At 38.4% G+C, this 23,164-nt stretch overlaps 1 protein-coding gene across 1 annotated transcript; it reads left to right on the forward strand.

Moving 5' to 3' along the window:
- Nucleotides 1-333: 333 nt before the first annotated feature.
- On the forward strand, nucleotides 334-8,023 carry LOC117303957 (lactadherin-like). The gene is made up of 5 exons (XM_033788426.1): nucleotides 334-379; nucleotides 4,188-4,418; nucleotides 5,525-5,651; nucleotides 6,991-7,168; nucleotides 7,874-8,023. Exons 1-5 carry the CDS (start codon nucleotides 334-336, stop codon nucleotides 8,021-8,023), a joined length of 732 nt encoding a protein of 243 aa, XP_033644317.1.
- The last annotated feature ends 15,141 nt before the right edge of the window (nucleotides 8,024-23,164 follow it).

Below are 23,164 nucleotides of genomic sequence, written 5' to 3' on the forward strand. Positions count from 1 at the left end.
CCCACTCTAACATTATAATAATCAAAGAGTAATAATTGACGTCACTCCTCGAAAACGATCTTTCTTTTCTGTGTGAGTCTCTTACTTGTGCTTGTATGGTAACGTAATTGAAAACACGGTTAAAATCTGGATAATACAACTGCAAGGTTTTCGCTGCATAATAGGTAGCGAGCTTCCACAAATCAGAGAGCTGCATTCCAGTGCGTCACAGGTTGCTGTATTCACCTGATTGGCTTAAAACTACGTCACCTTCCTAGAAAACGGGGTAGTGGCATTTTGCCGTAGGTCTGTCTGAAATCCAGCAAAGGTTGTCAGTTCATTGCGTTTTTGAGAATGGATGGAGCAGTGCGTTTCATTTATCTGGCAGCTACAGTATCAGGTAAGATCTTTATTATTTATAAGAATGTTTAGAGATACACTTACAGACACTGGACACCTTTGGTATTTGTCAAAAAAACATTTATTCTCACTTTGTGAGCAAATTATTGAGGGTTTTCCGAGACAGATTAATTCCGTTTTAATTATAAGTTTTTTAAATTAACTTATCAATAATTTAAGATTTTAACTGAGTTTTAAACACTGACACAGACGCGCTGATATAGCCGTAGAGCTTGACTGTGCGATAACTTTACATTATTTATAGATGCTATGTCAGATTTTTGGCCGATTTGACATACAAATTTTGATTTAAAATTCAATAGGTATTTTGATGGGGGTCGAGAAAATTACAAACTTTCATTTGAGCCATTGCTCGAAAAAAGTCCGCCCATTATTAGTAGCAGTGAAATAAAGTGCTCAAAATGAGTTTTTGTCGGGATCCCGACAATATAACACGTGACCAATTCTTAAGTGTTTTATAAGAAACGTTTTCAATTTGTGTCATGGTTCCTGACCATTAAAAGTAAAAGTAAAAAGTAAAAGTTAAACTTGCTTTCGTTAGAGCGGGTGATACTCTTTGAAATACCGTTCACTCAAAAAAATCTATTTTTTAATGTTTGGGGCCAAAAATTTGACAATCATAGCATCTTTAGTTCATTTGAAAAACAATCCTATGAACAATAATTATTTAACTAGTAATCATGGACCTGTTACATGTTTATTGTGCAGTGTTGCAATTGATACTATTATGTCAGTCTGCCATAGTGTTACGATGCTGTTGAATGTCAGTTGATTCTCCCTTCAATCCTAGGTAGCAATGATTGTGAAGGTTTGAACATTATGTAGTGATTTTTGTAAAGGAATACGTTGCCTTGAATCGGTCGAGTTGGTATTTGAAAGGCGTTTGTCACCGTTCTTATGAAATACATATAGAAAGATGTTGTAAAAGTAGAATACAATGATCAAATTTTTGACCACCAAAATGGCCGACCGTGTTAGTTCGCAAAGTAAAAGGAAAACCACGCAATTTTGAGGCAAACTTGTGTGGATCATTGTATTCTACTTTTACAACATCTTTCCAACCATTATGCATTTTATAACAAAACGGTTACACAAGCTTTTTATAGACCAACTCTACCAAACCAAGTCATCGTGTTCCTTTAAAGGGTATATGTACCTTTTCCTAACAAAAAACACAATGTCCACAGATTTACATTAAACTTACACAGTTTGAAGATTATGATAGTAGAAAGCTTCCCTTAAAATTTTACTTACTGGGGTGCTGTAGTTTTTGAGAAATGAGTAAAAGTAATAATTTACGTCTCAGTTTTAGCATGTAAAAACGTATTAACCAGTTATGCTATGGTTTTGGTATAATATCATAACTGGTTAAGGGGATTTTACATGCTAACATAATTTTGGTCTCATGAGACCAACATTATTTTGTGACTTGTTTTACTCATTTCTCAAAAACTACACAACCTTTGTTAGTCTTTTTTTAAGGGAAGCTTTCCAATATCATTATCTTCAAACCCTGTAAGTTTAATGTAAATCTGTGGACATTTTGAAATAGTACCCGAATCCTTTAAGCTACAGTCCAATAGCTGCAAGAAGAAGGGTAAGAAAAAAAGAGAAAAAACACTCGTTTCATATTAATAGGAGGGTCTTATTATATGCCATTTAATGTAAACTGCTTCCAACTTGTACCGCTCGACGTAAACAAATGTAGTTTGCCTTTAATGCTGTGTACTGAGCGCAATGCTTCAGTAGGACATAAATTGCGTTAACGGTGAGGCGGTGTGCCCCTTTAAGTGCTCTGATTTTTCCAAAATCTTTTGCGCGCCGATAATGCGCATTCATCGAAGTAGAAGAGTGTCCTTATAACAGGCACAATAGGCATAATAGCGCAGAATTCGGCGATAACTAGAGCCATGGAATTGGGACACGCTCTTATTAAATCTGACCAATCAGCGACTAGCACTGGTATGCTTATTTATTAAAAGTAGTTACAAATAACAAACGGTTAGCTCGGAATCATCAGAAACACGTTTTTTTTGCTGCAAGGAAACTGATGGAGTTGAGATTAAGGATTGCGATCTTGGTTGTTTTTTTTTTTTTTTTTTTTTTTCTTCCTTTTTTTCGGGGGGGGGGGTATGAGCCATTACACAATGAAAAAGAAGAAATAATATTTGTCCCGGAGGTCTTAACTGTTTGTAAATTAAACCAGCACCAAGCCAGAACGTGGCTTCTGCAAATGATTGCCAAGAATGCTGATTAAAAAAAAGACACCACAATGGAGTCTATTGTTAATCTCAACTCCATCAGTTTCCTTGCAGCAAAAAAAACGTGTTTCTGATGATTCCGAGCTAACCGTTTGTTATTTGTAACTACTTTTAATAAATAAGCATACCAGTGCTAGTCGCTGATTGGTCAGATTTAATAAGAGCGTGTCCCAATTCCATGGCTCTAGTTATCGCCGAATTCTGCGCTATTATGCCTATTGTGCCTGTTATAAGGACACTCTTCTACTTCGATGAATGCGCATTATCGGCGCGCAAAAGATTTTGGAAAAATCAGAGCACTTAAAGGGGCACACCGCCTCACCGTTAACGCAATTTATGTCCTACTGAAGCATTGCGCTCAGTACACAGCATTAAAGGCAAACTACATTTGGTTTCTGTAGTCTTTAAAAATAAGGTTTGTATTGCCATTCATTTTAAGAGTTATATCAAACGCTTGCTATTCTGATGGTGTCTGCATTATCAGGTATGTAATCAAACTATTTCATACGTATAAGTTTAATAGAGGATACATTGATTTTAAACTATTGTAGAGGTTGTTCGCGCTTAACGACACAGTCGCAACATTGTGTCAATCTTGATGACACTTGACACTTTTGAGTACTGATCAATGTATACGTATTTCTTTTCAAATTTAAACTGTCGCGTCGGGCAGTTGAATTAAAGGCAATGAGACAATTACATTATTTCAATCAGAGTATCAAACAAGCGTAGCTCTTTATCAAATCGCTAACAATACAATGGTTCATCTTTCTGAGATATTTCCGCTTTAAGACATGTCTGTAGCATAAAGTTTGATTCCTAATAGAAGTAAACTATCACAAAATAAATACTTCTACAAATATTATTTTGTACTGTGATCATAGTCTGCTTCTTGCTCCCCATAATAGAAACACAATAATAAGTTCACCCGTAAAGGGTGACGACTTCGCTGGAGAACGCAACCCCCATTTCCTTGACGCAGGTGACCGCAATTATAAGTCGCTTGACGTTTCCATGCCGTGCGATTCCGTCTCTAGTCGTTTTGAGGTCGTCACAATTTTATACGACCCGCACACACACAGTTTTGATGTCGGCCGTTGAGTCACGTCATCGTCACCGCAACCCACCGCCAGCCGCCGTTCCTTGCGTCCAGCCAATCCGCTGCCAGCCGTCTGATCTCGTTTCTTGTTGCCGGGCTCCGCCGGGTTTTCCCTCTTTTGCCGTCGCTTTGCCGCCAACGTTTTGGGATGTTCAAGTTCGTCACCTTCCGTTGGTTCTCTTCCGCTACAGTGTGAGCCAGCCTTTATCACATAAACATACAAAGTATATTCAATTGAAAGAATTTGGGTACTTTTCACAGCACAAAACACAATGTCCACAGGTTTACACTAAACTTATGCGTTTAGTGTCTGAATAAACAATGAAGGAACGAAACATATTTTTGATGGAACGCAAAACGCATTAATTTCACCAGCCTGAACCAAGAGTGGATTACAACTTCAAATCTACGACACTGTTACATTTCAGGTGTTACTCTAGTCTCGTCTCATCAAGCTTGCTACAACGGATCGAAGTATGATGTCAACTCTAACAATCCACACCGCTGGGTCTTACCGTACGAAGATCCATGCGAGTATGCTGCTGTACTCGGCGGACTGACTGCTCCAAATGTGTCATACCAACAGGGGGCGCCCTACTACCTGAATAAGATCGCAGTTAGAATGCTTGAATTCTTCGGATGTCAAGATGATCGAAAAAGTAAGAAACGTTGTCGATTATGAGGGTAAATTTAGCCCACAATATCATCTATCTGTAAAGGTTTATTGGCATTAAGTATTTAATAGTCAATGCCAATAAACCTTTACAGAAACATAATGCAAAATGAGGAAATTGCCGACACTTGACACTATTGGTAATATTGTCAAAGACCAGTCTTCTCACTTTGTGTATCTCAACATATGCATGAATTAACAAACCTGTGACAAATTGAGCTCAATTGGTCGTCGAAGTTGCGAGATAATAATGAATGAAAAAACACCCTTGTTTCACGAAGTTGTGTGCTTTCATATGCGAGAGAGCTGTTTCTCACAATGTTTTGTACTAACAGAAGCTCTTCATACTCGTTACCAAGTAAGTTTTAAAGCCAACAATTATTTTGAGTAATTACCAATAGTGTCCGCTGCCTTCGTGCCTCAATTTTTACTTTGAAACTCGGGTACACTCAGATACGAAAACTCGAGACTTTCGTTCCGATTAAGGTTTGGCACCCTCGGCTATTAAATAAGGTCGTTCCTGCCAATATTGATTGACGTTTGTCCCTTCAAGCCATTATACACTTACGGGAAACAGTATTGTCCAAATGCCCACACTTCGTGTATCACAACTAATAATTAAATAACAAACCTGTGAAAGTTAAGGCTCAATCGGTTATCGGAGTCGGGAGAAAATAACGGGAAACCCACTCTTGTTTCCGCATGTTTCGCCGTGTCATGACATGTGTTTAAAATAAATCCGTAATTCTCGCTATCGAGAATTGATATTGTTTTAATTTTTTCTCAAAAAGTAAAGCATTTCATGGAATAATATTTCAAGAGAAGTCTTTCACCATTACCTTCTGTAAACCTTTTAATTTATTTGTAAATCTGTGACTTTTTTTTTAAGGACCGAAAGTGTATAATGGCTTTAAAATAAAACCTTTCTATGTTTCGTCTTTGCAAATAGTTTTTAAAAGAATTGAGGGAACAACGTCACTTGCTTACTTTGTTTGTCACGTGTCCCATTTGAGGGCTCCGTATATGGAAATAGTGAGCGTCATGAAAATGTCTATAATTCAGGTATGTTTTATTTACAATTTAATATGCCAGGTATTGAGTGTTCTACTCCAGAGCCTTTGGGTCTTGAAGATAGAACCATTCCTGATGAGAGCATCAGTGTATCGAGTTCGTATTTTGCCTGGAGCGGGCGTCTGAACGGAGTGGCTTGGGTTCCACGGTATGTATCAGTCGACATATTTTATTTACCAAGAACACTCTCAGGTCAACAACTAACTAAAAATCATGTCATTGATACACACTCAATTACATGATAGAACTGCTATAAAGCTGAACTAAATAGATCAACTTAAAAATAGCAACGACAGTTGGAAGGATTGAACTGCTTAAGTCTTCAATACACTTTTAAAGGCAGTGGGCACTATTGGTAATTACTCAAAATAATTATTAGCATAAAACCTTACTTGGTAACGATTAATGGGGAGAGGTTGATGGTATAAAACATTGTGAGAAACAGCTCCCTCTGAAGTGACCTAGCTTTGGAGAAAGAATAGTTTTCCATGAATTTGATTTCGAGACCTCAAGTTAAGAACTTGATCGGTCTCGAAATCAAGCATCTGAAAGCACACAACTTCGTGTGACAAGGGTGTTTTTTCTGTCATAGTTATCTCGCAACTCCGACGACCGATCGAGCTTAAATTTTCACAGGTTTGTCATTCTATGCATATGTTGAGATACACCAAGTGAGAAGACTGGTCTTTGACAATAACCAATAGTGTACACTGTCTTTAAAGGGAGTGTGGACACTATTGGTAATTACTCAAAATAATAATATCAGCATAAAACCTCACATGGTTAGGAGTAATGGAGAGAGGTTGTTGGTATAAAACGTTGTGAGAGACGGCTCCCTCTGAAGTAAAGTAGTTTCGTGAAATAAATAATTTTCCACGAATTTGACTTCGAGACCTCAAGTTTAGAATTTGAGGTATCGAAATCAAGCATCTGAAAGCACACAACTTCGTGTGACCAGGGTGTTTTTTTATTTCATTCATATTTCGCAACTTCGACGACCAATTGAGCTCAAATTTTCACAGGTTCGTTATTTTATGAATATGTTTTTGATACACCAAGTGAGAAGACTGGCTTTTGACAATTACCAATAGTGTCCACTGTCTTTTATCCTCAATAATATTCTTTGAGGATGAAAAGCACCTGCATTCACGCCACAACTTGTTCAAGTAGGTTTTAAAAAGGCAACATTTGGATACTATCTCGTCTTTTCGGTTTTAAGATACACCAATATTTTTATGAACAAGTCTGCCAGCATTATCTGAAAATTATTTTTATTTTGATAATATACTTTTTCATGTAACAAATCGAAGCTTTATTTTTGAATAAAAAATCCGTAATACATGTTTTTAAAGCTTGATTAATAACCACTAAGTGCTATTTTTATTTAAAATTTAGTTTTAAGTAACAATAATTGCATTATCATTTGGTGTACTTTATTGACATCCTTTGTTACAGTGGTTGTATTCTCTGTTGTGTTTTGAACAAAGGTTCGATGCTAATTGCTGGTTGGAGGTTGACCTTGGTGAGAGTACAGTGGTGTCTGGTCTCATCACACAGGGAGACGAAACTATTGAGAATTGGCGTGTGACTGAATATAAGGTGAAGTACAAGAAGATGTCGTCCTCTGACTATGAAGACGTCAAAGATAACAATGGAGCCATTCAGGTACATACACATTTGTTAGCAGCTTAGTGGTTTCTGAGTTAGATTTTTAAAAGAGACTTGATTTATGTTAAGATGTGCGACGGTATAAAGTGGACAAATTGGTGGCTTCCCAGTGTACAGCGAAATGAGATGGTTATTGTGAAATGGCTATAAAACTAATAAGAAATTGTTGTAATTATTATGGTTACTATTGTTTTCCCCCTGTTTATCAACTTAATTAAATTTATCAAAATAAAAAGCCTCTATTATAATTATTTTCTTACACTTTATACAACGTGAACTTAAGAAAACCCCATTAATTCTAGCAATCAAACATTATTTGTTTTACTCCTTTAAAAATTCAAGCACTCGAAACCAGCGAAACTACGCATGAAAGTACACTTAAAACTACTTCTTGATGGCCAGTTAATAAATAAATAAATAACTAATAGATAAATATCTTGCAACATTGCGCTTTGTTGTTGATTTTTTTTAATTTTATCTGATTTCTGTTTCGTTTGATAAACATGGAAATGGATGCTAGATTGGTCTGAACAGATTATTTTTATATAATTTCGAGTCGAAAGTGTAACACTCCATAACGTCTAAACACAAATATTACAAACTGTAATAAAAAACTAAACATACGTGGTGTAAAGTAATACTTCAATGTTTTCTAGAAATCCCGTCTATGTATCACTACACGTACATATTTATTACTTGCAGGTGTTTGAAGGTAACATTGAAGATAATGAGACCCCAGTCACCAATATGTTTGATCAGAGCATCATGGCAGTAATAGTGCGTATCGAGCCCGTAGCGTTTATTGACCTCGTTTCTCTACGGCTAGAGTTGCTTGGATGTCACATCAACTGAAATCAAATTGGGTATTTATAGCATTATAATAAAAAATACAATTTTTTCGTAGAGTATTGTTTCGCTTTTCATTTAATAATGCTCATTATAAAAAGTAATGTTGAAAACAGCACGTTCTCACCAAATCAAATAAGCCCATGGTGGCGCCAAGCAGGGTAAACATGGGTTGTGTGTAATTTGGCACAATTTGAGGGTAATTTTGACACAAATTCTTGGTTATATCGACCCAGAAATGGTTCAGGCACCACAGGAATCGAATTCGGGTTAATTGTGAAGTTTAATACAGAAACAGTAGCCTCGTACACATCTGGTACTGGTGTCTCTTGACGGAAATCTTTGGGATTATTTCAGTAAACGACACATTAAACGAAACATTTACACAGTTGTTGTTATTTACGTGGAAGGTATTCTTTTTAAATTGTTGTTTTATAACCATGTTTCAATGTTTAAACATTTTGTTTCGGGAATTATTCGCTTGCTGGAACTGTTTGCGTAATAAACTGCTCACAAAAAGTAAGGAAACTTTTTTCAATCCTGTGTATTTGTAATTATTTAATACTCTCTTGGTATATTATGGTATATATCAATGCAAAACTAAACTATTGTTCCTCTTTAAAATGATACCACATTTGCAATGATTACATGTTGCTGAACTTGTCTACACGAATAACAATGAGGCAAAGTCACAAACCAAATGTGCCAAAATTACCGTTGTCTGTGAATGGTCAATAGGTAATGCTCAATAATCAAACCGATCAAGCTTTTCAGAACCATATTATGGTTTACATAAAGATTTGCACCAGTGAGCTCATCAGACACAATTATTAACCCCCATCTCTTGAAAAACACCTTGTTTGATGGGTATTTGCAAGACGATATTCTGCAGCTGATTGCAGTCCCATACTTGCAGACACTTGGACCAAATGCCATCTTTCAAGATGACAACGCTCGCCCCCATCGAGCCCGACTGTTGACTGACTACCTGAAAAATGTTGGGGTGCACCGGATGGATTGGCCCATAACAGTCCAGACCTGAATCCCATGGAACATCTGTGGGACCAGCTTGGCCTTGCTGTCAGCGCTAGAACCACCAACACATCAACTGTGGCTGACCTAACCAGGTTCCTTAATGAAGAATGGAACGCCGTTCCTCATCATCAGCGCATCACAAGACTTGTGTGCAGCATGAGAAGAAGGTGCCAGACTGTCATCACACCCATCCACTCGTTACTGACCTTCTTGTATCAATAAAGTGTATTAAGATCAGTAAGTTGTCTTGCTCCATTCCAAACTTCTTGTCTCAATAAAGTGGATTAAGATCAGTAAGTTGCCTTGCTTGTTTGTTTGAATTACAGTGTCAATTTGATTGTTCACACAGTCACACCAAATTGCTAATTTTGGCACATTTGATTTGTGACCTTGTCTCATTCTCATTAACGTGGTCAAGTCCAGCAACATGTAATCATTGCAAATGTGGTATTATTTTAAAGAGAAACAGTTCAGCGTTGTAATGATTTGTACCATATACAAAGAGAGTATTAAATAATAACAAATATACTGGATTTAAAAAAGTTTCCTTTCTTTTTGTGAGCAGTTTAGTTAAACCGTTGCTTATATTTGATCATCTTCTATAGACTTTATGCATTGACGTCGTCCAGCCGCCATCTTTGAGGTCAAACGGTGACGAAACAATCGAAACGCACATATATTGGCCAATGAACAGCCTCCTTTTGACCCAATGCGGGGGCGCCGTACTGAAATGACGTCATGTGCATAAGATCTATTGTTGTTTCATGTCTTAGTTGTACTTCTTCGTCATTGGTTTGTGAGTCTACGTAAAGTCTTCGATATGAGTTGGGAAAAAATAAACATCAAATTAAAATCTTATAACTTTCCTTTAAGTTCAAAATCTTTACATGCAGTGCGAAATGTTTCAACTTTCAAAGCATCTCATGACATCATGTTGAAGAAAAATGGGTCTGTACCATTTTACATGGGGATGTTTTGGATCATGCCTTATTTTTCAATATATTATTTAGTCATAAAGACCTTGAAATTGACCTTTGAATGGACAACTGTATTGGTTGTTGAAATCAAAAGACGTCCTAAATGTCTCGTACTTTGAAAAGCAAGATCGAATAAAAACATTTCCGATATAACGATGTCGAGACCACTTTTGCTATTATTAGTTGTTTTGAATTTAGACAATCTTTGCAGTGGAAAAATGACAACTATACACAATTTAAAGGTTTCCCCCACTTTGGTAAGGACTCTGTTGCAATGTTATGTTCCCATATCAACACCAAAAAGGAAAACCAGTCAAAGTTTCTTCTTTGCTCACTGACCCCGAAAACCGAGTCGATTCTTACAAGGCTTTTGTTATGGTATTTAGAGTGTAATAGAAAGTTAATTATACAGTAAGGTTTGTTCTTGCCAGGTAGAGTTTGTCCTTAGAGAGCTAATTATATAGGTTTTCCCGGTCAAATTCGGCAAAAGAGCAGTCAATTTCATTTCCATGCGTTCGAATTAAAGCTGTTTTGCCTCTCCAGTTGTTACTGCGTTTCAAATTCAGAATTCGGCCATTCAATTTCGTTTTAGGTCGAGTCAAATTTCTTTAGCACTCTGTTCAATTTAGCGAAGCGTCATTCTTTTTCGTGACACACACGCCTCAAGAAGCGTCTGCGAATTTGAATGCTGCTTTGATGAATTGTTAAATTGAATGGTTATTTTGTTTAATCGAATGACGTAAAAGTAGATTTGACTAGTCTTAAAATTAAATCGAGTGACTCTTTTTTTAGTAGCATTCAATTTCGTGCGAAATAGAATAGGCTGGTGGTTAAATTGGCTGCTCATTTTCCGAAATTGACCGAGAAAACCTATATTACGCGGGCGGATGGTGTAGAAAGTTGTTCACTATCGCGTTGAGTATTATTGCACAGCACTTTGAAGCGGCCTTGGATTTTCAACATCTAGGTATCTTTTTCCCAAATAAGATTGTGTTGTACCTTAAGTACCTACAGCCGTTGTTTATTTTTGTATGACTATTATAACAATTGTTTTCCTCTCTAAGACCCAGTGCACAAAAACAGAGGGATAAAACACTTCACGAATAAGGTTGGCTACTGCAGCAGCGTGCAGTATTAAGTTGGAAAGAAATCATAACTTCTCTTACAATTTTAATATTGAGGTCATACTTTTTCAAAGCTAATAACCTTTGCAGACGTTGTTAGAGACTTCCGAGTCCGAGTCACACTGTGGTTTATCTGAGGATAGAAATTGAGAGTTTCAACTCTTCCGATGGTGGGCCATCGGAAGATTAAGGACAACTCTTACAAGCACTCCTTTTTTAGCTGATTGTGGTGTACTGTTGCTGTGCAATAAAATAATTATTGGATAAGAGATGCTTGACCGAGTGTTGGTTTTTATAATTACCGTAGGATCACGGAGGCCTGAATTCTTAAACCTCTTAAAGCCAAAATGCATATAGAGACTCGCCCCTGAAATCCATCAAAGGCTTTAAGTCAGGTTTGGGGGCATGAGCCAACACTTCAGTGTACATTGTTTAAAGGCAGTGGACACTATTGGTAATTACTCAAAATAATTTTCATCATAAAAACTTTCTTGATTACGAGAAATGGGGAGAGGTTGGTAGTATAAAACATGGTGAGAAACAGCTCCCTCCGAAGTGACGTAGTTTTCGAGAAAGCACACAACTTCGTGTGACAAAGGTGTTTTTTCTTCGATGACCGATTGAGCTCAAATTTTCACAGGTTTGTTATTTTATGCATATGTTGAGATACACCAAATTAGAAAACTGGATTTCGACAATTACCAATAGTGTCCACTGCATTTAATCTCCAACATTTAAAAAAAGAGGGTGCAACATAAAAATGTACGGAAGCCTCATCAATATTGTTTCTCTCTCTTATCGTGTGCATGTATTTTCTATTGCAAAGCTTTTTAATAACTAATGTAATATTTTTAATTATGTCGAAATTCAGCGGTATGCTGTGATGGCATTTTAAAATAAATAAACCAATTTATCGTGTGTGTACACAATAAGGGACAAAAACAATTATTCGTTTTGCGGGAATACGCTTCCTTAAAATGAGAAACAACTTCTCGTACCTTGAACCAAAATGCTTTTCTAGATCAAGAAATGAACCCAAATTAATCGAGTAGAGTTCAATATTCTTTACGTATTAAGGGTGTCCCTCTACGGACGAAGTTAATAAACCATTTCGTCAAAACAGTTAACTCGTTCGTCAACATGGTTAACGAAAAGCTAAAAACGTAAAACTTTGCCAAAGTGAACATTTATTCCCCCGCACCTCGACAGTTTTCAAACTGTTTCCTATGGTGGCTTTAAAGGGACATCGCAAATATATATTGGCGTCAATATTGGCGTCAATATATATTTGCGATGTCCCTTTAAAGCCACCATAGCTTCCCTTTACACAAAGTTCAGCTTGTTGATCTCACCATTTATGTTTCCGTATTTAACTAGAAATGTTGCCAATTAATAAACCATATTGGTACCGTAATAAGTCAACAAACTGAATTACGTCACCATGACGTCATTATTTGGAGCCCATGTATGTTGAGCAAGTGACACATTTCTTAGCCTACCCCTCTATAGTTTTATCCATGGCATACATTAATTGCACAATGCATTATTTCCGGTTAGCAACAGTTCTCTTGACAAGATCGATTCTGGAATTGACCTTCTTTACGATTGTTACAATCATATTACATAAACGAGTACCTTGACAACCTAAGAAGTCGCGCAGTCTGGTAACGACTTTATCCAGGTAGTATGGCGCCCCCTGTTGGTGACACATTTGGAGCAGTCAGTACGCCGAGTACAGCAGCATACTCGCATGGATCTTCGTACGGTAAGACCCAGCGGTGTGGATTGTTAGAGTTGACATCATACTTCAATCCGTTGTAGCAAGCTTGATGGGACGAGACTAGAGTAACACATGAAATGAAATAATACAAACGTGAGACCGGTGGTGTTGTAACAATTTCTTTTTACAGTCAATCATATCACACGAACCAATTATGTCCAGCAGCCACTGCGATTGGTTTCTTATGAGGCACTGTCAAAAAAGCTGGTGAGAAACTGGACTGCAAATGGATGGAACTAATAATTATGTTTTGCTGTTGCAGAAAAATGTTTCGTTCTTTGAAAATGCCAAGAAATTGTATTTCCTAGATCTCTGATAGAATTTCCAAAAGTGCGTTTTGCCGTCTTCTTTTCTTGTTTGTTTACTTCAATGGAGAATTTCGTCCGGAAGTTTAACGTCCTTGCATCATGACGTCTAAAACAAACAACAACAACAAAGTAGCAATAGTTTCCCCGATATTTTGAGCAAGTTTGCAAAACGATATTATGGTCCTCGGCAATTGATCTTAACTGCTACTGAAAACATGTGTTTGGGTCCAGAAAAAAATTATAATGGTGCTTTGGCGAACGAAGCTTTGTAGTGGCTACTTATACCAGCAAAGTATCTCCACGGTACAAGTAAAATTCTGTCTCGTCTGCTTGAACGGAAATGTTAAATGTTAACTTTGCTGATTTTCTTTTTAAAAGTTTTCAATAAAAAAGGAAATCGAGTCGTATGGCTATAAGTAGACTTCAATTAGGGACAAAATACTTATCCAGAATACCCCTATCCAGTGCTCTTCTGGATGTTACGTCATAGTTGGGAACTCCGATTTGCATAGCTGCTAAGTTGCAGGGTGGAGGTATAACAAAGCAAACTCCCAGACATGACGTCAAAGCATTGTCATTTTGACGCATGCCGTCAACGTCAGAGAGGTGTTTTTTTCAAAACCTTGATGTCGGGGCCTGATTTTTAATCGTAATTACGAAAAATTCAGACGTGTAGGCATATCCAAATTACATTTATTATGGTATATGCAAACACATAATCAACAAGTTAAAGTATCATTTCCGTTAAAGCAGCTGTTGAAGAACTCTGCAGCGTGTTCAGTGGCGCCATACAGGGCCATAAGGTGCAAATTTCATCTTCTTAGAGACAGTGGACACTATTGGTAATTGTCAAAGAGATAATAATGGAAGATGAAACACCCTTGTCTCACGAAGTTTTGTGCGTTAAGATGGTTGATTTCGAGACCTCAAATTCTAAACTTGAGATCTCGAAATTAAATTCCTGGAAAATTACTCCTTTCTCAAGAACTATGTCACTTCAGAGAGAGCCGTTTCTAACAATGTGTTATACCATCAACCTCTCCCCATTACTCGTCACCAAGTAAGGTTTTATGCTAATAATTATTTTGAGTAATTACAATAGTGTCCATTGCCTTTACAGGCAGTGGAAACACTTTTGGTTACTAGTCAAAATAATTGTTAGCATAAAAACTTATTTGATACCAAGCAACGGAGAGCTATTGATAGTATACAAACATTGTGTGAAACGGCCCCTCTGAAGGTTTTCAAAAAATAACTTGATTTAGAGACTTTAGAGAATTAGACTTGTAGGTCTCAAAATCAAGCCATCTAAAAGCACACAACTTCGTGTGACAAGGGTGTTTTTTCTTTCATAGTTATCTCGCAACTTCGACGACCAATTGAGTTCAAATTTTCACAGGTTTGTTATTAAATGCATATGCTCAGATACACTAAGTGCGAAGACTGGTCTTTGACATTATTTTACCAAATAGTGTCCAGTGTCTTTAATGACAATAATTTTAAAAACAGGAGGTCAACCCAGGTTAAGTAACTCCGAATGTCTACCAGTGCCTCAACTTGCAGGTAGCTTTTTTCATGGAAGTGTTCCGCGGTTAATTCTAGTCTGACGTCAAGCGATTATGAGTAGAGTCCCCTTTAATAATAAAAATAATTTGAGAGGCTAATCATCCTTACTCGCAGCTAAGAGCTGAATTGCGAAGGACGCGGCTACAACGTGTTCGAGAAGCAGGCGTGCAAGGGCGCCTTTGGCTGCCAGCCGCATCAACCCATTATGACCACGGAGCACAGCCAGGATCGAAAGTGTTTAATATTTCCCGAGGAAGGAAAACCAGATGGTATGGAAAACCCTCGCGGCGCAGAAGAGAACCAACGCACAAATCAACTCACATATTATGACCCTGGCTGGGAATCGAACCGGGGTCACATTGGTAATGCTACTCTCACACCTGGGCGAATATCTTGCGAATACGAATGTTTGAAATTCGCGATGAATTCGCCCAAAAGTTGCGATTTGATGTTCCCTGTCGTCCTTAACCTCTCCTTACCCATATCTTACGCATAATACGCACGCTTTACCAACAGTACCAATGGCTTACCAAATGCTTACGCAAATCGATGGCGAATAACCGTCTTCACAACATTCGCTGAATGTACGGAAGCGCTTCGCATTGCTGCTCTCACAGAGTGGCGAATGTTCTTGCGAACATGAACATTTGAACTGCGCGTATAATTCGTCCGAAATGGCGGTTGGATCGTGAATATTTTCATCTCGGTCTCACCCCTTGATCGTCCTCGGTCGGCCCTCTCCTTAATATCTTACGAATATATTACGAATGCTTACCAACGCTTGCCAATGCCTTTACGAACGTTGCAAACGCTTACGCACGCGTTACCAACATTACCAACGCTTACGAAGACACGGCGAATGCTGCGAAGTTTGAGCGATTGTCAAATATGTCATTCCGATAGCATATTCGCTAGCATATTCGCCGTGTGAGAGCAGCATAAAGTGACCGATCTTCGTAAGGAGGTGGAGAATGACTTGTGAACGTAGTGAATTTGTGGCAAATGTTGCGAAGTTTGAGCGATTGTTAAATATTTCCGTTCGTAAGCACGTTCGCTAGCACATTCTCCCTAGTGTGAGAGTAGCATTAGATGACAGCGCTTTACGCACAAGCCAACAATGCCACCCATGTCACGCATCTCTCCCCAAGCAAAAGCTCTTTGAATTCGGCGGTATTTTTTATATTTAAAAAACAACAACTACACCCTTTTCATAATTACCTGATAATGCAGTGACCATCAGAATAGCAAGCGTTGTTTCGTCCATCTCGGCAATGCAAAACACTTTAACTGTTCCGCAGAATGTACAAATGTTTATATACTATGCTACTATGCTTTGACTTCATCAGCAATTGAAAACATTTTGACATGTATTTTTTGTTTCGCCATCAAGTCGACTTTACGTCATCGAAGATAATTAAGTCCTGAAGCATTAATGAGGTAAATCTTAATCTGTATATAAAGAAATGTCTAAATAAGGACATTTGCATCTGATCAGAAGACAACTAGGCAAACTAATCTCACGGTAGCTCAGTTTAAAAAAATGAGTGAGCCGACGACGGGCCACAATGCTGTCTTAAACAGAAGGATAAAGAAGAATCTGTATTGAGTTTATTCTATTCTACAATGACCAGTACTTTAATAAGATTATTGACAATACATGAGTCCGATAGATGAATAGAGAGATGACATGACATAACCAGTGGCGCGGCCTAAAAATAGCACTGGATATCATCATATCCAACCACTGTTTAATTTTGTACTGCAACATTATTTGAATGGTCACCCACGGAGCCAGGCATTCCGTAGTGTCATCCATAAAGGCATGCTGGACACTATTGGTCATTGTCAAAGACCAGTCTTCTCATTTGGTGTATCTCAACATATGCACAAAATAACAAACCTCAATTGGTCGTCGATAATAATGAAAGAAAAAACACCCTCATCACACGAAGTTGTGTGCTTGCAGATGCTTGATTTCGATACCTCAAAATCTAATTCTGTGGTCTCGAAATCAAACACGTGGTAAATTACTTCTTTCTCGAAAACTACGTTACTTCAGAGGGAGCCGTTTCTCACAATGTTTTATACTACCAACAGCTCTCCTTCACTCGTTACCAAGTAGGTTTTTAGGCTTAAAATTATTTTGAGTAATTACCAATAATGTCTACTGCCTTTAATATGGACAGATTGCGGTTCCAATGTTTACAAGTGATCGCGTAACCTGAGATGGGTATAGATAAACACATCTACAAAGTAAAGACTTGGGAAGACTCGAACCGATGGATCATAATCGGCTGTAATTTCGATAAATGATCATTTTAACTCAAAACGAACCCCTTTTTTTAAAGTTGAATGTTGTGACACTGATTTAAATCATATTTTTTGTTTGATAAATTCAGTATTCTCATACAAAAGAGGTTTGTTTTGAGAGTATGGTTAGACTCGTAAACTACCGAGGTTTGCGAGAGCCCACGCGCCGTGGTTTTTGCGTTGTGCACTGTGTGAAGTCGGGTGTTCCAAAGGAGACCGCGAGGTTGTGGGACTCTAGCCGTGACAAGCAAGACACTTAACCATTGCTTCGTCATTTGGATGGGACGTAAAGCCGTTGGTCCCATGTGCACTTATCGAAAAGCGAAGGTGTTCGACCCGGTGTTTCCTGGTTGTGGCTGCTGTATGCGCCGTAGCACCTTGTAAACCCTTATTAGGAGCTAACTAATTGGGTCTCAAAATTCATCACTGCAATAACCTATGTTTCTGAAAGTTTGTATTTACTTAGCGCCTTTCGTACGTTGTTTGGTAGATACGTGTGCTATAAAAGACTTCGATATTATTATTATATTAGCTGACAGCTTCGCTTTCTGATAATTTCAAATAATTTAAGGGTGGAAATATTGAGATTTGCAACTTCTTCAGGAGATTTGTTTTAAATTATTGCCATCAAAATCATAACAACTAGGGCAATGTAAAAACCACACTTTCCGTGCTATTATTTTGTCGGAGGTCCGGACCTAACGGAAATTTTGACCTAGGACGAGGGCTACATCATCGTGTGAGAGCAACCAAAGATGACATCAACCCACTCCTTTCGATGGTTTGTACCCAAACGGTTAAAGGGTTGCCTCTATTGGTCTACTGATCATACACGCACTGACTGGGTTCTGACGCGGTTGGTTGGTCAAAATGGGGGTGTTCTCTCTGACGCATTTTGTGCACTGCAAGATATACAAACAATATCCATAAAGAGAAAATGATCTAACCCATGGGTTGTTATTATTGCCTTATAATCATATCAACGGTCGTTGTACTGTAGACTATTATTGAACACCAATCCAGCGAGCTTTTCAAACCACTTTTTAATTTCAGTCTTCATTGTTGTTTTCCCCTCTCAGTAGTTCAATTTCAACCAACCAATAATTGGTAGATAATTGTGAATGCGTTTTGTAGTATTTGTTAACCCAGACGTATACGTTCTTCATTAGACTCTCTTGATTTGCTTCTCCAATCATGGAGGTAGTATGAACAAGCAACAATGCGAGCTGCTATGATTGGCTGGCATGATGCATCAATCCCGTGTAATGATATCGAAGTCTTATATAGCGCACGTATCTACCAAACAAGGTACTCAAGGCGCTGATGAGTATATGCAAACTTTCAGAAAGATAGGTTACTGCATTGATGAATTCTGAGACCCAATTATTTAGCACATTGGGTTTACAAGGTGCTACGGCGCATACAGCAGCCACAGCCAGGAACACCGGGGCGAACCCCTTGTCTTTTCGATAAGTGCACTGGGTTCTTTAACATTACACATTTCCTTGTATAGAGCACGGGTATTTTGTTTTTTACCAAGCAATACACAGTGAACCGACATTATCAAAAGTTACCATCACATCTTCGCCATGCAACTTCACATAAACAATTCAAAAAACTACTTAAGACTCACTTGTACAGAAATACTTGACTCGTTTACTTTACTTTACATTGGAACATCTTGGGTTTGGATTTCTTTCTTTGTTGCATCTTCTGTAGGCGCTTTGTAACCTTGGGAAAAAGGCGCCTCATATAAATGCTGATATGTATGTATGTATGTATAGGACGAAATTCCCTCTGCATTTGTGCACAGTAAAGTACAACTGACTCGTTTTGTAACTGGGGGTTTGATTGCAAAAGTTACTCATAGAGCCAATTTTTAATTTTTCTTCTTCACAAGAGGCAAGACGGCCTGACAAAATTTGAAACATTTTAAAAGAGGCGTTAATAAGCAGGCTGCCCAATTTTACCAAAAATAGTTTTCGCAATATTGTATAGCTTTAGAAATGATTGATTAATTGGTACTCCGCCTCCCTTATTTAAAGACACTGGACACTATTGGTAATTGTCAAACACCAGTCTTCTCACTTGGTGTATATTGCATAAAATAACCAACATGTGAACATTTCAGCTCAATTTGTCGTCGAAGTTGCAAGATATGAGAGAAAAAAACACCCTTGTCACACCATGGATGTATAAATTATACGAAGGTGTTCTTGTCACACCATGGATGTATATACAAAGGTGTTCTTTCAAATGCTTGATTTCGAAACCTCAAAGAGGTCTCGAAATCAAATTCGTGGACAATTATTTCTTTCTCGAAAACTCCGTTACTTCAGAGGGAGCCGTTTCTCACAATGTTTTATACTATCAACAGCTCCAAATTACTGGTTACCAATTAACGTGTTATGCTAATAATTATATTGAATAATTAGCAATAGTGTCCTCTGCCTCTAAGCTGTGATTTTTATAACAAGTAACAACGTTTTATTTGATCATCAGTTACCTTTTGTTGTACCAAACAAGGCAAACAGTTACATAATCGCAATAATTTGGCGTTATTTAAACCAGTGTGACCAAGGCCCAATTTCAAAGCGCTGCTTAACGGTAAGCAAATTTGCGTGCTTGCGTGCTTGTGGCAGAAAAATCTGCTTAAGCCTTAGCGTATTTCACAGGTTTGTAGAAAAATAGGGCGGCCATATTGCATGTTTACCGTGGATTTGCATTGTGACGTCATTTATTTTCGTGCGGTAAAGCACCGGAAAGTTAGCATGCCTTTTCGTGTGCTTACGGTTAGCAGCGCTGTGAAATGGATATCGCACAATAAGCTCTAAATCGGCCGCTAAGCAGCGCTATTAAATTGGGACCAGGCTTTTGTTCCTACCAGGAGAAAAAAAGTGGGTGGTAGCTACCTAAACCCTCATTTCATGTTTTAAAACCATAGATGAACTGTAATGTCCATTCATAAACACCTAATACAGTTTATTCAATTCTAATTGGTCGAGATGGCATCACGTGGGGGTGTTTAAACAGATGATATAACACACAAGAGTTTAAACATGGACGTGACAGTCGTGCTAGCACGTGTGCTTATAAGACAGTTTTATTCATTCCTATCTTCGAGAGCATACGCCTCTCTTAATATTTATGCATGACGTCATAACTCGTACCCAAAATGAGGCTATGGGCGCACGTTCCCCATCACTGGCAGTGGCTGCGCCCATCGCCTCGTTTTGAGTTCGCATTGTGACGTACCTCATGCATAAATATTAAGAGAGGCGTATAGATGGTCGAGAGAAGCAACGTCTGGAACACCTGTGCCACATCACGCGATACGCGCAACGCGCACCTCAATCTCCTTAATATAAGGAGGTTTCACCCGAGGGCCTACCATTTCATAGCTAGAGGGGTGTTGTGTGGAAAGAAATCATTGAACAAATATAATTATTGTGATTTTTTTTTTTTTTTTTTTTTTTTTTTACTTTTGGACCAAAAAGTGTGATGTTTTTTGACCGAAAAGGTATTTATGAATGGGAATCAAAGTGTGTTGAATAGGTTTTAAACTAGTGGTTTAAACCCGCCGAGGCCTGGTTGTTGATAATTTTACCGAGACGAAGTCCTCTTCACCACACTTTGATTCCCTTTATTCAAACAAGCAGAGCGTTATCTGTAGAGTCCACCATGGTAAAAGATTAACAACATAGTATTACAGAAAAACATGAGCTGTTTTCATTATTTAACTTTAATTTGACACCCAAGCAACTCCAGACGTAGACCAACACCAATCTCGTACGCTACGGGCATAATACGCACTATGGTAGCCACGATGCTCTGATCAAACATATTGGTGACTGGGGTCCTAGCATCCTGAATGTTACCTTCGAACACCTGCAAGTAATATAAATTAATCATTATACAGTCAATCAATGGTGATTCCCAGGCAGGTTGGGAACGACACTTTTAATTGAGTACAGTTCTAAGTCGGCATCTATAAACAAAGAAATTTGAGCCAATAAAAACAAGCAGTTGTACAAACCCGTGTTGTTTGCCTCAATCATTAATGTTTTTTGTGTATGTGTGTGAGCATGGAGGAAGAAAGAGAAGGAGCTCGAGTGACCAGCAAAACCGCAGAGTAACAAAAGAATACACTGACAATGCCCCTGTCTGACCAGTGGAAAAAGATAGGAGACCTCCAGCTGGACGGCCTAATTACGAGTAGGATTAGATCTCTTTGTACAGAACGTGTGGTACCGCCGCTCTGCACCGTTGCCTTGAATTGTGAATGTACATGTTTTCATTTACCGTTTGTGGTGTTTCACTGAAACATCGTGGCATATTTTTACTTTTTTTTGAATTTCCGGTCACTAGCGGTGGTTAAAATTGTGGGTATTAGCACACGAGGGTGGTTGGTATTCAATTCTGTTTTTCGATTTGGTGGGCACAAGTGTACACAAATTTTATCAGGTTTCAAAAAAGTTGTTTTCTGTATTATATCCATACAAAATACGACACCATGGTTGAGTGAAGAACCAAGTGCGCACGCGCAAACTCACATACGCGAGGTCGCCCATTGTCTGTATAAGGTATGTGGGTGATTACGAGGGGGTAGTTAAACGACCGCGGTACCACGGGTTCGACTTTTGAAGTCCCTTCGTTGGAGCACCTTCTCTTCCTTCATCCATGGTGTGAGTAGGTAAACACATTCAAACCGGGCACCTATAACAAAAGAGGACAATAGGGTCCACGGTTTGGGAAAGGTCCACAGTTGGAAAAAAGGTCTACGAAACCAATGGGAGCTGTTTCAAAAAGGTGAAACACAAGAGGGACAATAGGCGGTCCGCGGTTGTGTGCGTGAAATCGATCCCAACTTATTTTAGGCGTTATAATATTTGTATGTACCTTAATGGATCCATTGCGATGTATGACGTCATAAAAGTCCGAGAAAGGTAGCTTCTTGTACCTGACTCTGTATCGAGTAACACGGTAGTTCACACCTCCCTGCGTGATGACACCAGACACCACTGTACTCACACCAATATCAACCTCAATCCAGATACTGCGTAGGTACCTTTTTTCAATTAGTATCAAACATAACGAGAATGAGTCAAACGATATTGTAAGGATTGATGTTTTGCTTCGGTATGCTGTTTAAACAAAGGGTGGACTAGACGCTGCTGTTGTTAAAGCCATTGTACACTTCGGAACAGAAAGAAAAATAAAAGTTTTACAGATTTACAAATAACTTACAGGGTTTACAACAGGTAATGGTGAAAGACTTGTTTTGAAATATTATTCCATGAAATGCTTTACTTTTTGAGAAAACATTAAAACAATATCAATTCTCGATATCGAGAATTACGGATTTACTTTAAACACATGTCATGACACGGCGAAACGTGCGGAAACAAGGGTGGGTTTTCCCATTATTTTCTCCCGACCCCGATGACCGATTGAGCCTAAATTTTCACAGGTTTGTTATTTTATAGCAAAGTTGTGATACACGAAGTGTGGGCCTTGGATAATACTGTTTACCGAAAGTGTCCATTGGCTTTAAAATATTAAACTGAAATTGGGAACAATTAGGTGGTACCAAACCTTTCTACTATTAGTTGATCAGACTTATTACTGTTTGATATATCCCTGCAAGTGTCGTGGCTGAGCGGTTAGTAATTCAAACTCTGCTGTTTCTGATCAGCAGAGTGTGGGTTCGAATCCCCCAGTTGTGACACTTGTGTCCTTAAGCAGGACCACTGCTTCATCCTTCTGATGGGACGTAAAGCCGTTGGTCCCATGTGGTGTGGTGTGTAATGCATGTACAAGAACCCGGTGCGCTTATCGAAAAGAGAAGGGGTTCGCCCCGGTGTTCCTGGCTGTGGCTGCTGAATGCGCCGTAGCACCTTGTAAACCCCTTTTTTTAAGGAACACGTTCCCTTGGATCGGTTGAGTTGGTATTTGAAAAGGGTTTGTAACCGTGTTTTATAAATTGCATATGATTAGAAAGATGTTTTAAAAGTAGAATACAATGATCCACACACTTTTGCCTCGAA

Source organism: Asterias rubens, chromosome 20 (genome assembly GCF_902459465.1).
Source record: "Asterias rubens chromosome 20, eAstRub1.3, whole genome shotgun sequence".
NCBI classification, from domain to species: Eukaryota; Metazoa; Echinodermata; class Asteroidea; order Forcipulatida; family Asteriidae; genus Asterias; species Asterias rubens.